This window comes from Antechinus flavipes, chromosome 4 (genome assembly GCF_016432865.1).
Source record: "Antechinus flavipes isolate AdamAnt ecotype Samford, QLD, Australia chromosome 4, AdamAnt_v2, whole genome shotgun sequence".
Taxonomy (NCBI): Eukaryota; Metazoa; Chordata; class Mammalia; order Dasyuromorphia; family Dasyuridae; genus Antechinus; species Antechinus flavipes.
The window spans coordinates 347,195,289-347,210,754 of record NC_067401.1 but is presented as its reverse complement, the minus strand read 5'-3'; the positions used below and the strand labels follow the sequence as shown (position 1 = coordinate 347,210,754).

General features: G+C 35.7%; 1 protein-coding gene across 2 annotated transcripts in view; it reads right to left on the bottom strand.

Moving 5' to 3' along the window:
* Positions 1-15,466, bottom strand: part of ARID1B (AT-rich interaction domain 1B) — a 535,516-nt gene that overhangs the window by 4,498 nt on the left and 515,552 nt on the right. For both annotated transcript variants that reach the window (XM_051997996.1, XM_051997995.1), the window contains exons 15-20: positions 14,620-14,758; positions 14,144-14,316; positions 9,030-9,177; positions 5,979-6,075; positions 3,129-3,912; positions 1,208-1,338 (exon numbers count right to left, since the gene is read on the bottom strand). In XM_051997996.1, coding sequence (XP_051853956.1) covers positions 1,208-1,338; positions 3,129-3,912; positions 5,979-6,075; positions 9,030-9,177; positions 14,144-14,316; positions 14,620-14,758 — 1,472 coding nt within the window. The remainder of the gene's footprint in view (positions 1-1,207; positions 1,339-3,128; positions 3,913-5,978; positions 6,076-9,029; positions 9,178-14,143; positions 14,317-14,619; positions 14,759-15,466) is intronic.

Below are 15,466 nucleotides of genomic sequence, written 5' to 3'. Positions count from 1 at the left end.
CTTATTTTGGAAAACTCCAAGGAAGGGCAAATTGCCACCTATCAAGGCAGCCCACTACATGTCTGGAGATTGAATTTACTTAGACAGTTTTTTTTCTATGAAACTTAAATAAGTCATTCTGAAGTTTCTGAAGTTCATTGTGTCCATTTCTGAACTCTGGGGATGACAGAACAACTCCCTTTTTTACATAAAGTCCTTCAAATATTTGGAGAAAATGATATTTCTTCTAAGATGACCTTTACTAGGTACACTTTACATTCCCCTGATTTCTTCAAACTCCACCATGAGGCATGATCTCATATGAGGTATCCCCAACAAGCAGCAAAACCTATTCATCTTGCTTTCTGTTTGTTTGGGATCTTAAGATTTAGATTTTTGGGCAGAGTTGGGAGTTGTTTCTAAAATGAACTTAAAAAAAAATTAATAGTAGAATATACTCCAGATTCTCTCTTTTTTAGGTCTTTTTTTCTGCCTATTATATTAAATTTTTTTTCTTTTTTCTTCTTGTTTTATATATTTATTTATTGTTTTGATCCTTTCCTTTGGAATGGTTTTATGTCTGCCAAAATTCTACTTCCCATTTCAATTCCTAACACTAACAACTTTATGAGTTTTGTTATACTGTGATCAATGCCCATCCACTGGTTAGTGTCTTCAATATTAGCAAATAAGTTGACATATTTGTTCTCAGCCTCATAGTTTTGGTTAATTGTCTCTTAAAACAACAACAACAACAACAACAACAACAACCCAACAATTAGCTTTGGTGAAAAAAGGCTAAGTACAAGTATAGTTAATCACTCTGGTAGGGCAAACACACAACAAAATGTGTTAATAACCTTTAATGAATAAACAAACTATTAGATTGAAAACAGAAATGTCAACACAGACATAGTTTAAATAATTTGCTGATTATTAATGAATATTAACCACAACACAAAGGGATCAGGATGAGAATTATAAAAAACATTTATAATTTGAAGAGATTGAAATTTGTCTCTATCATATGTCAAGTTAGTATTTTTTTGTATTGCTGTATTTTACTGCAATCAGAAATGGTGGCTGGTGACAGCAAAGGTGATTAAAAATGCCAGCCAGGCTCACAATAATTAACCTTGTCATCAATTCTAGCATAATGATGCATGAGTTAAATCTTCTAGAATTCTTCGTTAGCCCCCTTTTTGGCTATGAGGGCTATTCCTCTTACCTGAGAGAGATTGAAAGTAGCCACGGTGCTGTCATCATAGAGGAGGATATTAATAGTGTCCAAAGCCCACGTACTTTCAGCCAAAAGGCCCGATTTAAGGGACATCATCACACGCCATGCCTCAGGAGTTACTGAGAAAAGATACAAAATTAACACCAGTGATTTGCGATGGTCTAAAGACTAAATGAGCTGAAGGGTAAGAAATGTGAAATGAAGATACAGACTTCCAAAGTCAGAATGCTAATAAAATTAACTTTAAAGACCAGAGATAAGCCTGGAAGTTTTCAGGTTCAAAGTTAGTGCAGAACCAGAGATCAATTTATAGCTCAGATGTGTTTCCAATATTTTTTGTAGGCTGAACATGAATTAAATACACTTCTCCTGGTAGTGAGCAAACATTCTACTCTTTTTGTTTTCTTGTTGTTGGGAGTGGTATAGAATGATCCTCAATAATGAGTTTGCTAATGATTTCATAGTCAACAATAAGAGTTGAGTTAAAGAATATTTGCTTTCTTATTGCTGCTTTCTACTTTTATATATCCTTGAAGGACTACTAGCTATAGAAAGTGTAGGCAAGAATATATCTTGAAAAAAATAATACAGGTTGAGCAGGGTTTCCCCAATCCCTCAGTTGTCCTCTTTCATTTCCTTCTAGAATGGGAAGGTAAAGAATGCAAGCACATTTGGGACTTCATGGTTTTGAAGAGTTTATCAAATAGAAATAACAGGCTGCAACTAATCAGACTAATTATACATGGCTTATTAAGATATGGGGTAGGAGTGTTATGAATAGAGTCAGGAAAACTCCTCTTTCTCAGTTCAAATTTGGTCTCAGGCAGACGGTAGCTATGTGACCTTGGACCAGTCACTTAACCCTGAAACCTCAGTTTCTTCATCTATAAAATGAGCTGTAGAAGGGAATGGCAAACCACCTCGTGACTTTGCCAAGAAAACCACTCCGAAGAGTCAGGGATGACTAAACAACAGCAATAATAAAATATATGAAAAATTGCTTCTAATGGTAATAAAGTGAAGTTTGTTGGTAAAAGGGCAAGAAGAGAGGATGTGAGATATTAAAGCAAAGTCTCATCAGTCTCACTGATCCTTATTATAAGGAAACTCAATCTTTGATATAAAATGTCCTATTTTATCTTCTACTACTTTCCAAGAAAAGTATTTTGTTGTTAACAATCATTTCAGATAATCGGAGTGAGTTAGAGATTTTAGAAATCTCTAAATTTAACCTTCTCCATTTTTGTGTTTATTATATTTGAAAGAGCCTCCTTTAAACTCAGAAAAAAAACCAAAAACTGTGCACTCTGTTATCTAAAAATTCTAATAAAAATTCAGAGAAACTTGAACAGGTCAGTATTAAAGCCAGAAAGCTGCTTGGCTCAGGAGTATGTGTATGAATGTATGTATACATGTATCTGTATGTATGTGTGTGTATACACATCGTATCAATTACTTATAGTATATTAGCGAAAATCCTTATTGTCCTTAGAACAATTCCTAGACTGTAAATGAAGGAGCGGTTTTTCCTTTAAAATGTCTGGAGTTATTTTCAAGTTTTAATAAGTTATTTGATATCATTGTTAAGTAGGTATTATCATAATACATTTTAAGTAATTTGTCTAAGGTCACCCAGTAGTTAAGTAAAAATGCAGAGTCAATAATTCAGCTCCTGACTTGCTGCCTGGTGCTCTAATCACCAAAGCACATGCCATTCACCAATTAAAATGCTATTTTCAGGTTCCCCTTCAGTGTTTCCTCAATTTAAGTTGGTTTTCCCCCAGCAATTCCTTCTGTAAAACAATACCCTCACACTCAGAAGGGACGTGAAGTTTCCTTTATAAGGCTTTATCCAAAATTCTAACAAATACTGGGATTAAATATGGAAGAAGACCTTCGTAAGGCTTACCAATGTCTTTTGAGGTAATCTTTCTTCTTTGTTTCAAGACAGGTTGTGATGCTTCTACAGACCCTGGAGGGAAAGTGATTTCTCGTCGAATGGGGGGTGGCTGGGGTGGTGGCCCTGCGACCTGGGAGGCTGAAACCGTGGGGATGACCTTCTGCATCTTCATGGAGGGCAAGAAGGGGGATTTGCTTGGAGACATGCGGTTCTCCAGGGAGCGCTGGAAGGATGCTGGGCTGGGCGCCCTGGAGATGTGGTTTGGCATTGATGGCGGCGTCTGGTAAGATGACTGGGGAGGTCGAGTGATGGGCTGCATGGAGGCTGAAGAGGACATGTAAGGCTGCCGTTGGTTGACGTGAGAAGGCCACTGGCTCTCGTGGTTTATCCTCTGATCAGGTACCATCATTTCATCAGTGCGGTTCATTCCCGGATAAGGGGGAGCCTGTGCAGGGCCTCCTGGACCTTGCCTGTTCTGGTACGGATAAGGCATATCATTGCGGGTGGGCCACATGTTCTGCTGAGGGCCCTCACCTGAGGAGGACTGCATGGGGCCTCCGAGCATCTGGGGAGGTATTCCGTGCTGTTGCATCTGACCCGGGCCCTGCATTCGCTCTCTGTTGTAAGGATAGGGATACTGTCCCTGGATGGGCCTCCGGTCTGGTCCAGAGTACGTACTGCCGTACTGGTTATACATTTCTTGCTGCTGGCTGCCATACTGAACGTTGTACATATCTCCCTCATGGCGTTTTGCTGGAGGCCCATACATGCCATCCATGTGACGTTTGTAGTTCTGAAATTAATTTAAAATAAAACATATAAATGTGCTCTTAGGGTAATAATCATACACATCTACTTTCAAATTATGAAAAAAAAAAAAAGATCTGATCAAGTGGAAAATTCACCTACAAGAGAGAAAGGCTCATATAAGTACTGAGTAAGAGTAATAGCAATTCATGGTTATTTCTCAATACTAATAGTATGCCTGATGAAGATATTTTTATAACACTTAAGAGGCTTTAGATATTTAAAAGTTTCATGGAACCAAATCAAACAAATTAAATGAAACTGTGTCCCTTTTACACTGAAATTTTCTCAGGTAACCAATTCAGTAGAAAAAGCTGAGGACATGATTTGTAAGAGAATGTTGCAATAGTGATAACTGACATTTAATAGATGATATTTTGGGCTTTAAAAAGTGCTATATCTATCTATCTATCTATAGATAAATATAGATATATCTATATATACATAGTACTTTGGACTTTGAAAAGTGTTATTATATCTATCTCGATCTATCTATATATAGAGTTAGATATACATATATATATATACACACACACACATACACACATACAGATAAATATAGATATATCTATCTCTCTCTCTATATATATACATATAGATAATGCTTTGGGCTCTGAAAAATATTATATCTATCTCTCTATGTACATAGAGAGATAGATATAGATAGGTAGTACTTTGGGCTTTGAAAAATGATCTCTATCTATCTATTATCTCATCAAGGGGAAGGCAAGTCTTGGAAGAGTTTCATAATAAATTCTTTGGTCCGTACAAAGATTAGGCTTCCATTTACGTGTGGCTCTAGGTAACTTTTCAGGCTATGCTAATGTTACCTAACATGAACATCCCCATAGCTATTCCAGTTAGGCAGAACGTCTTTGATCCCATCTAAGTCCATATCAAAAGCTCCAGTAAAATCCTGGTTTGATTTTAGTTTCTGAAGGGGTATGAACAGAAATAAAGTCTCTGGTCCAGTTTTCTCTTTAAAGTATTTCCTAGGTGACACTTTAGATAGCTTAATATATTCCTATAGTGATTTTTCATTAAGTTGGTGAATAGCCAATGCATTCATGATGGTTCTTAGGTAGTATGTTCTCCCTTTTTGTTTGGAAATCTAACTAAGCATATATTTTTACCATGTTTAACATATATTGGATTATTTGCCATCTAGGGAAGGGGGTGAGGAGAAAGCAGGGAAAATTTGGAACACAGGGTTTTGCAAGGGTTAATATTGAAAAATTATCCATGCATATGTTTGAAAATTAAAAAGCTTTAATTTTTTAAAAAAGGAAATCTAGTTAAGTTAAATTAGTAGAATCATCCCTGTCATATATATTTACTCATTAATATAAAAAAACTCAAATTAAAAAAAAGCCTCTCTGATTTGCTAAAAACTTTCCAAAAAGATACTGTATCCATGAGTATAAAAAACCATACTATGAGATGCACAGATCTTCACCACTATTTTTAACTAGCAAAGCAGAAAAACTATAAATTAAAATAAATTAGAAATGACTGCTCAGTTTTATTCTTCTATAGAGTTGGGCTACTAAACTTATTGAAACAAAAGTTAGATAATTCAATGAATCAATTAAAAAGGTAAAATAAATTAACCACATTCTAAAGACATTAGCTTTTATTATTTTATACTAGACACTTAAAAATTCTGTTTAGCACACAGAAAGGATATGGTTTCTGCCTCAAAATCTGAAGTAGATGTGAGACACACAAACTTATGACATGCATTCAAAATACCCTTGATATAAAATATTATACAATGTATCAGAGATGTTTTAATATGCTTCATGAAACTACAAATAATATTTATTTTTTAATTTTCAAAATCTCTGCCATGTCTTATGGTGCTGAATATGAAACATACCTCTAATCCATAAAAAGGAAAGAGAGAAAGATGCTTAAATATTTTGTTAAACTTTGTAAGCTAATCTGATGAAATATTAATGCTAATTAAATGAATTGAGCTTCATGACTGAGAAAAACCAGTTTTTTAAAGGGATAGGGGGAAGAATGAATCCCATCTCCTTTCTGCCTTACCGGTTGCTGTGGATATATTCCAGGCTGGTGTCCTCCATATGGTGGCTGTCCTGAGGGAGGTCCTTGTCCAGGATACTGCTGCCCATAAGGCTCATGCCTACAATGGTATAATTCAAAGAAGACCATCAACTACTAGAAAAGCTTCAGGACCAGGGAGAAGGCACTACTTAAATCTGCCATTTAATTTCTAGACAAAAGCACTTCACAGCAACAATACTTCATTTTTAGTAAAAGGGATGGGAACACCCATCTCAGGTAATGATGCTGGCAGGGCTGTTGGTTAATAGGTATCACAGGAATACTGGTTGAACAAGCAAGCACCTTGCATGACGCTGGTCAAATTCCTTGGCCTTTGAGCTGAAGCTCCACCTACTACATGAATGGATTTGCTACATCAAGGAGTTGTTACACAAGAATTTAACTTGCAATATCTTTAAATGAAGGTAGGAGAAACAGGGATTCAGAAAAGTAAAGAAATATATACACATGTATGTATGTATGTATGTATGTATGTATGTATATGTATGTGTGCATATACACACACACAGAGTTTCTACTACTACTCTCTGTCAAGGTAATAAGTTCTTATTTTCTTAATAATAAATTTAACAATTATTTCAAATGTTATTAAATTTGTGCACTGTAGTATTCCTTTCCACTGCAATGTAAAGATGAATCATTTCATTTGGTAAAAACAGCATGATTGAAGCCCATGCTATTTGGCTAAAATCTGGTTTATTAATCTTAGTGTTTAATAAGAAATAAAAGACAAAGGCACAGGAGAATTGGCTAATAAGAAAGGAACAGGACAGGGACAGAGACTGGAGACAAAGTCCTGAATGGGGAAAAGCTCACTGCCAATGCAGTGTATTTTCTGAAACTGATGTTCTTTAGAGTAATACCTAGAAATATAGGTTAAGGTTAAATGACTTGCCCAGGATCTCAAAGACACATTTATGTGGAATCAATTTAAATTTACAACTCTATATCAGATACCTAGTATATCCCAGGCATTGGGAAACAGTAATCAAAAACATTAAACAGTCCCTGCTCTCAAAGAGCTTACATTTTTAATTCGTCTGGATCAGGAATGCTCAATTTGTTTCAACAATGGATGCTGGGGAAATTAAGTAGGCTATTTCTAGGAATAAGGAGATAAAGGAAAATACCAGGAACTCTATTATTATGGGGTAGGTACACTGCTCTTCTCACCTCCCAACCAAATAGTAGAAGCCAGTAGATTGACATTTTAAAACTAGGCCAGGCAAAGTTCTTGAAAATACAGTAGAAGAAACATAGGGGAAAAAATGCTTGCTTCAGAGAAGCAATGATATGGAATTCTAAAAACATCTTTTCACTTTCTAAGGATGATGAACAGTGTCTTCTAAACCTACCTGTTCCATCCCAAACTGCCAAGCCAAAAGCCAAAGTCAAGCTAAGCCAAGTCCAACATTGTATACCAAATCCTTGTACTTATTAGAACTACAATGGCTATCTTAGGAATACAGATACTTCAGAGAAGCCATCACTTTCATTTGCTGGCTAGGATAATGATCAGAAGACATAGCTAGAGTTAGTGTTAAAAGGCACTATATCTGTTTTGCTTTGGGTAGGTGGTCCCATGCTGCCTTTTCAGGAGCCATATTATAATTTGACCTATAAATTGACAGACTATAAATTTTACAACAGATGGGATCATATACTCTTTAATGCAAGAAAATCCTTTAAGCATGTCTGGGAAAAGCTATACTACAAGTGTGGTTTTACTTAATTAGAATAGTCTTAAAAGTGTTTTGCCCTCCCCTTAACACTTCTCCTTCCCCAATATAGGGGGAAAAAAAGCTTCACTTCTGTTGTGGAGATATAGAATTTATTGCCTAAGGGAGGCAATTTTCAGTGAAAGAGGTAACCCATATGTAAATAATGAGGCCTTTAAAAAGATAACTTTTCTAAGCATCTATTTTAGGCTGGGAATTAGACTTTATCGGGAAATACTTCATTCCCAATACAGTTTTTTCAATAGCTCAACTATGAACTCTTTTAATATTTATTTTATGCAAAAATACTTTTACTAATCTTTTTATCTTTCACATACATTTATTTGAATTACTTTCCTTCTGTAACTGTAAAAATTTAGATAGATATTACAGCTTTCTCTTTTTCAATGATACCAAGGAAGAAACACCTGGGTTCTCTAATTCCTATTGTTCTTTTTATTTAATAGTGGACTCTATGTTAAAACTCTATGGCAAAAATGGACTCTATAGCAAGTTTACCTCTAAAGGTTTTCAAACACATCTGAGGACTTATAAACACAACCTATAGATTAGTTCCCATTGTAATTTTCTCAATGCATTGGTATGTCCCAAAGCTACTTCAGAAGGAGATGATGTGAGAGTATAAGAGAAAGACACAAAAGGAGAAAGGGAGAGAGAGAAGGGGGAAGGGGCAAAGATGGAGAAAGAAGGAGAGGGACAGAGGAAAAAAGGCAGGGAGAGAGAAAAAGAAAGTTGAATTCTTGTTTCAGTTAATTTTAAACTTGAATTTTTGCAAACTGTAGCAATAAGCCTCACAGTTAATATACTAAATGAAAACAACAGTTTTGAAATGAAATGATAGTTTTGAGAAATGTGCTTTTTCATTTCAAACAGTAAAGACTGTGTACTTGGAAAGAAGATTTCTAACACATTCAAACCAAGTGAATCATATTTTTGTAACTTGGGTGGTTTGGCATTTTCATCTTCATAAATATACTTGTATTTTAAACACTAGGGTGAGGATTCTGTTCTGCCCAAGACACCCATCAGGAGTCAGACTTATGAAGGCAGCTGTCTAACACACCCACTTGTTGATCAACAGTAAACTGAATGAGTGGCCACTCCTTATCTCATTAATCTCCAAAGAAACCAGAAACACAGTGATCATTAGTGGCTGGAGTATATGAACTGATCTGTTCTTCTCTCTTACATATGTATATGGAGAAAAGAGAATTCTTATGAAAGTATTCTTTGCCTTCACCTTAGGAAAAACAAATTAAAAAAAAAAACTTACCTTCTGTCATAACCGGCTCCATAGGGAAACTGTCGCTGGCTCATTCCCATGTTGGACATTGCTCCAGCTGGGGCCTGGTTATACATATCCTGTATCCCACTATTAGGCATTTGTCCTGGTGTCATGAAAGGTTCACTGCTTCCAGACACTGGAATATTTTAAAGAAAGAATAATCATTAAAGGAAAGACTGACAACCAAGCACTGATACAAAAGGTTTCAAGATAAACTCCCACTACCTTGTCAATTTTTTTGCAGGAAATAACCAGAATCCTCATAATTCCAGATGAACCATCCCAATAATGGCCTCTGGTATCCCACACCAAAATAAAGCAACAATCTTGAGAAAGCAGAATAGAGTACTTTGAATGGTGTTAAATTTCAAGTTCAAAATGAGTTTTGGGGACCTGTTGGGCATTTAAAGTGGGAAGAGTTCGTGTTCCCTGTGCTCCCCAAGTTGCTAGATAGCAATCTATAAAAATCCTTCTGATCTTGAGCCTGAATACCAAAAGGCTTTAGTTTCCAAAGTTCTTTGTTATTTCCTTATGTTCTCCCTTCCCTGCCACTTGGTTCATGTGGCAGAAGAGTTGGAGGGATGGGCCAGTGGTAGGAAAGACTTGGCTTCTCATTTTCTTGATCATCACCATACATTTACAGTCTTCCCAAAAACTTGACATAATGCAGTGAGGAGAAAGCTTAGAAATGCCCCAGGTCTGGATACTTGGAATATGAAGAACCCTAAACTTAAGGCCTGGCTCAGGAGACACAAGCAGCATCCAGTACAGAGATTACTAGTCATATTCCAAACCAGAGCTCCACACCCTTGAATGGAGTTCTGCAAACACCATTTATAAATTTACTGGCCTATGAAATTCTAATGGAAAATGAGTAGTACACTCACAGACATATTTGCTGTCATCAATGAACTCTTCTGAAACTGAGTTCTAAGGGAATTAAGAAGTAGCACATGCTATTTCAAAACTTAGTATATTCTAAACAAGTTTTCATTGGAAGAAGACTGTAGGCTGAAATCTATTTTTTAAACAGAGAACAGACGGTTATGTAGGTAGGTATGATTTCCTAAATGAGGGTAATTTATTAAAAAAAAGAGAAATCCTTTAAAAAAATTCTTTCTGACCTAGTAGACTTATCCAGGTGGTGATCTTTGTAGAATCAGGTTAAAGAAAATAGCTACAGAATTATAGTAATTCCAGCTAACGAAAGGAGAAACAATTATATTTATAACATAGAGTTCCAATTAGGTCAGATATGCAAATTAGCATAGGCCTAGGACCTGAAGGAAATTAGGCCAGACCCAGAAGAAACTAGCCTGAAGGCAATTAAGAATTTTAATAAAAATTTTAATTGACCTACAATATTAATATTGAGCTTTTTCAGTCTATTGATGGTTATTCTGTCATAAGGATGAGAAGGTCTCATGAAAATTTTCTAAGTTGGTAAAAAAAAAAATAGAAAAGTGATAAATTTGGATAATGTAGAATTACATCAGCTGTATGTATTATTATTATAATAGTATCTTTCATTTTGGTATCATATATCTTTAAAATATTTTAAGCTTTATAAAGTATTTTTTCCTATAACAACTCCATTAAAAGGGCAATTACCCCATTTTACAGCTAGAAACTGAACTTGTTAACTTTTTTAGCTTCATATAGGCATTATAATACTGTTTCAAGTTAAGTCAATTAGCATTTATTAAATGCCTACTATCTGCCAGGTACTATCCAGGTACTATGTTAAGTACTAGAGATATAAAGAAAGCCAAAAATAAGAAAAATCTATTCTCAAGAAACTCACAAATTATGAAATTGAGAAAACAATATGTAAAAACAATATGTAAACAATTCTATATAAATAGAATGCATACAGGATAAATGGGGGACAGTTTCAGAGGAAGGCTCTGAGGAAGGGGAAGGGCTTCATATTGAAGGTAGGAATGTTAGCTGAGACCTAAAGGAAGCCAGGAGGTGGATATTTGGAGGAAGAGCCTCCCAGGAAAGTAAATGCCTGGAGCTGAGGAGTATTTTGGGCAAGAAAGAAGCCCCTAAAGTTGCTGCTTCACACAGCATATGTTCAAAAACTGAAAAATAAGAAGAGGTCCAGACATGAAAGGCTTTAAAAGCCAAACAAAGGATTTCCTATTTTATCAGGGAATTACCATTGGAATTTACTGAAAGGGTTTGGTCTATGGTGGGAGTGACCTGGTCAGAGCTGCTTTTTAGGACAGCTGAGTGGAGGATGGTCTGGAGTGGAGAGAGGTAAGAAAGTAAAAAAGTTAACATTAATCCAGGTGCAAAGTGGAGGGTGGGGGGGGGGGGGGGGGGGGATGGACTAGGGCAGTAAGCGAGGTCAGAGAAGGAGACAGACCTGAAAAAGGAGAACCAAGAAGACCAGGGTTACCCAAACCTGGAGAGAATATTATATTGAGAAGAGAGAGACTGGCTGCGGACTGAGAAAAGGCCTTTCAGAACCAGACTGCATTATACCACCCACAATGTTAACAGTTTAAAAAAATTTTTTTAATCATTTCTCAAGTTGCTTTACTTTCTTGGGCATTGTTTGCTCTTCTCTAAAATGAGGATGTTGGCCTCTGAAATCCCTTCCAACTTTAGACCTGTGAACCTATGAAAAAAATTACAAATTTATTATCTTATTTGAACCTGATGATACAGTAGACATTATCAATATCATCTCATAGAGAGATGAAAAAGTGAGGTAGATAGTAGTTGAGAAAGGTTACGCAGCTAGAGTCATGAAATCAATATTAACAACCCAAGGATTTTTATTTCAGGATCATGCTTTTTCTATGACCATTCATTGCCTCATTTTTTTTTCCCAAGTAAGAAAATATAAAAGACTCCTTTGACTTTTGATGATAATTGTTCTTTGTCAAAGCTCAGCACATTCACTGGTGTAATAAAACTGACATGGGATGCAGTAGGGAAGACAGTTTCCACTTCATTTGGATCAGGGATATATGTTCACTAGAAAATACCTAAATTTCCATTTTTTTTGGGGGGTGGGGTGGGAGGGGGTGGAAAGAGAGTGTTACTTTAATTTGCTCCCAATTATTTAAATGTGAATTTATACAGAAATATACAAAAATACAAAAAAAAAATTGAGGAAAAGGGGTTCATTTAAAGTCACCATGTCACTTAGTAAATGAAAGCAACATATTACATTAAATGATACTTAAATTCTATCTAGTTCTCTCTAGGTAGGTTACAGTGTAGGACTGAAAATTTTCACCAACCTAAAACCCTGTTAGTAAGGATTTTTCTCTCTAACTAATAAAAAGTATAGGCTTTGTGAAATAAAAGGAATATGAAAACAGTCTGTCTGGACCAGTATAGGTAGATAATTGGTTTAGTTTACAATAAACTCCAAACCTAGGCTCCCAAATGTTTTCTGCTTATACTTAGTTACTTCTCTTTTCAAAATTAAAGAAGTACAGAATTTAGAGTTGGAAGGAATCCCAGTACCCAACTAGTCTAAATTATACCGCTAAAGGAGTCCCCATTATCCATCAATTAACAATTATTTATTAAGCACTCACAAAGTGTCAAACACTGTACCAAATATGAAAACAAAAACAAAACTGACCCTGGTCTCAAGGGGCTTACACTACATTCAGGAAGCCTTTAAGACATTAGCTGTATTCAAAAGATATACAAATACTAGGTAATCTGAGACTTGGGAGGCTGAAAGGCTGATGGAATCAGTAAAAGGCTGTTTGAGCTTAGTTTTGAAGGAAAGTAGGAATTCTAAGAGGTAGAGGTGAGTAGGGAATTCATTTCAGGAATAGGGAATGGCTTGTGCAAAGATATGGTGACAGAAGGTGGAGTTTGTGAAAAAAAATAATGATGTTAATTTAATTGTATCACAGAACATATGAAGTGGAATAAATTATTAGCCTGGAAAGGCAGTTTAGAGTCAGAACCTGAAAGGTTTTTTTAAATACTAGAAGAGTCTGTATTTAATCCTCAAGATAATAGGGAACTAGTGGAATTTATAAAGAGAAAGACATCTGTATTTTCACTTTATACAAGAGAGCAGAAGATATATCATCCTTGTAAAAATGTGATTGTAATTTTGAAAAATCAAATCCTACATTCCTACTGATTTACATTTTAATTCCAGAGATGTTTGTTCTTCATTTCTGATTGGTTAAATAGAGATACCTAATATTTCAGTACTATGTCATTCTGATCTTCAGACCTGATATGAATCAGTTCAGAATCTGCAAGGGAATACTTAAATGCACTAGGGAACATATGATTTAAAGACGCATGGAAAAGTGTATTTGAAATACTAATATCTATTAGAATTTTCTGCTTTAAAAAAGGGCTATATTTTTTAAAAAGGCAAGTCATACTTATAGGTAGGAGATGGTCACAGAAAATGATGACTGAGCTTCCTTTTTCTTACATAGAAACTAGAAAGGAACAGTTGATTGAGATGACTGTGTCTAATCTAGCACTTATTATAATAGTGGAAAATGATGAATAACTTACGTGTGTGTGTGTGTGTGTGTGTGTGTGTGTGTGCGCGCGCGCATAGGTATGTGACAAAAACATATTATATAAATGTTTTCTATATGTTGCTGCTGCTGTTGTTCAGTCATGTCCAAATTCTCTGTGACCCTATTTGGATTTTTCTTGGCAGAAATCCTGGAGTGATTTGTCATTTCCTTCTCCAGCTAATTTTACAGATGAGAAAACTGAGGCAAATAGGGTAAAATGACTTGCCCAGAAACATACAGCTATTAAGTGTCTGGGGCTGGATTTTAACTCAAGAAGATGAGTTTTCTTGATTCCAAGCCCTATTTGAGCCACCTAGCTACTCAATCCAATTAAAAATATAGATTATATAAATGTTTTTTATACATATGTGTACATAAAACATATATACATGTAATATTTATGTATTTATTTTATAAACATTCTTATAATATAACTACAATATAGATGTGTATATAAAACATTTTGTGTGTATTAACCACTTAATGTATTTCCATTTGAGAGACCGGGTGATGGTGTATGACAGGAAGATAAAGGATGTAACTACATCAGTACAGGTTACATTAAGTATATACCTTTTCTCATTCCACCAAAGGGGTCCTTGTTAGGTTCATAGGGCATCCTTCCCATCATGTCTGGAATGTTCATGCCCTGCTGGTATGGTGCATTTGGTGTCATGGAGTTCCGTTTGGGGAATGAGGAATCAGTCGCATCTGAGAAGGGGTCATGCACGCTGACTGCACTGTTCCTAGATAGAAGGGGAAATAAAAGCTCAATGACATGGTAGGAATTGCCACCACAAAGCACTGCAATGAATCAGGACACATAGAATTTTATTTTTAGTTATATTAAAAAAAAAAAATCCTTCAGGATAGCCTGTGGGAATGAATTTTGTTGTTACTAGCCTTCTAAGAGTTAATACCATACTGTTCACTTCTTTTTCTATGGAGGATGCTCTAGGAAAATTAAATAATGAGCTAGAAACAGCTTCATTATAAACAGCACGACAATAAGTGATATTGTATAGAGTAGCCTGTGAGTCTTAACGTACCTGCCACCTGGCATTGGAGCCATTTGTCCATGAGGTGTAGAAGCTGGTGTGGGTGGCTTCAGATCACCTGGAACTTCTGCCATGGAGTTACTACTAGTTGACTGGGGGGTCTGTGGACCTTGTAAGGATCCTGAATTTGCTGATGATGGTAGTAAAATAAAAGGAAAGGAAAGGTGAGAGGTTATCCAACATGAGAGAAGCCCACAGAAACGAGCAATGAAATGAGTTTGTAACAAGCCTACTGATATTTTAATATCTTTTCAATCTCTAGGTTGAAAAGTCATTTCACCTTTGAATACTATATGAAGAGGCAAAAGATGCTATTTTTAATAACCAAACTCTGAAATGATAACTGGAATGAGGGCTCTGACTTGAGCTTGCTTTCTCAAAGCTACAAGGGGAGTCTTGGAAAAATAAATGAACTCTTCTTTACTTTCTTATTATCCAAACTGAAACAAGTGGAAATGTGTTGGGTCATTAATAAAATAAAACATCATGTATCAAGGTGATTCTGTTTCATGTGGAGATCCGCATTTTACTTTTGGGGAAAATGACTTTAAGGAACTCAGAATAAGACCATATCATCAATGAAAGTTAGGAGCTAAAATGGAAATCATTACTTTTACTCAGAAATCTTTAGCAACCTATACATTTATCTCTATTGGACTTAGGACAAAAGCTAGTTATGGCCCTGAGGGATATGTGTGTATGTGGATGTGTGATGAAGGACCAACAAAGTTTATTCAGTTCCTTCATTGCAATTTTGTGCCACTGGGAACAGAAAAATGAGATGGGGAGATCCCAGCCAATGAAGAGAAAACATTTTACTAATTTTCTGTTGTATTTG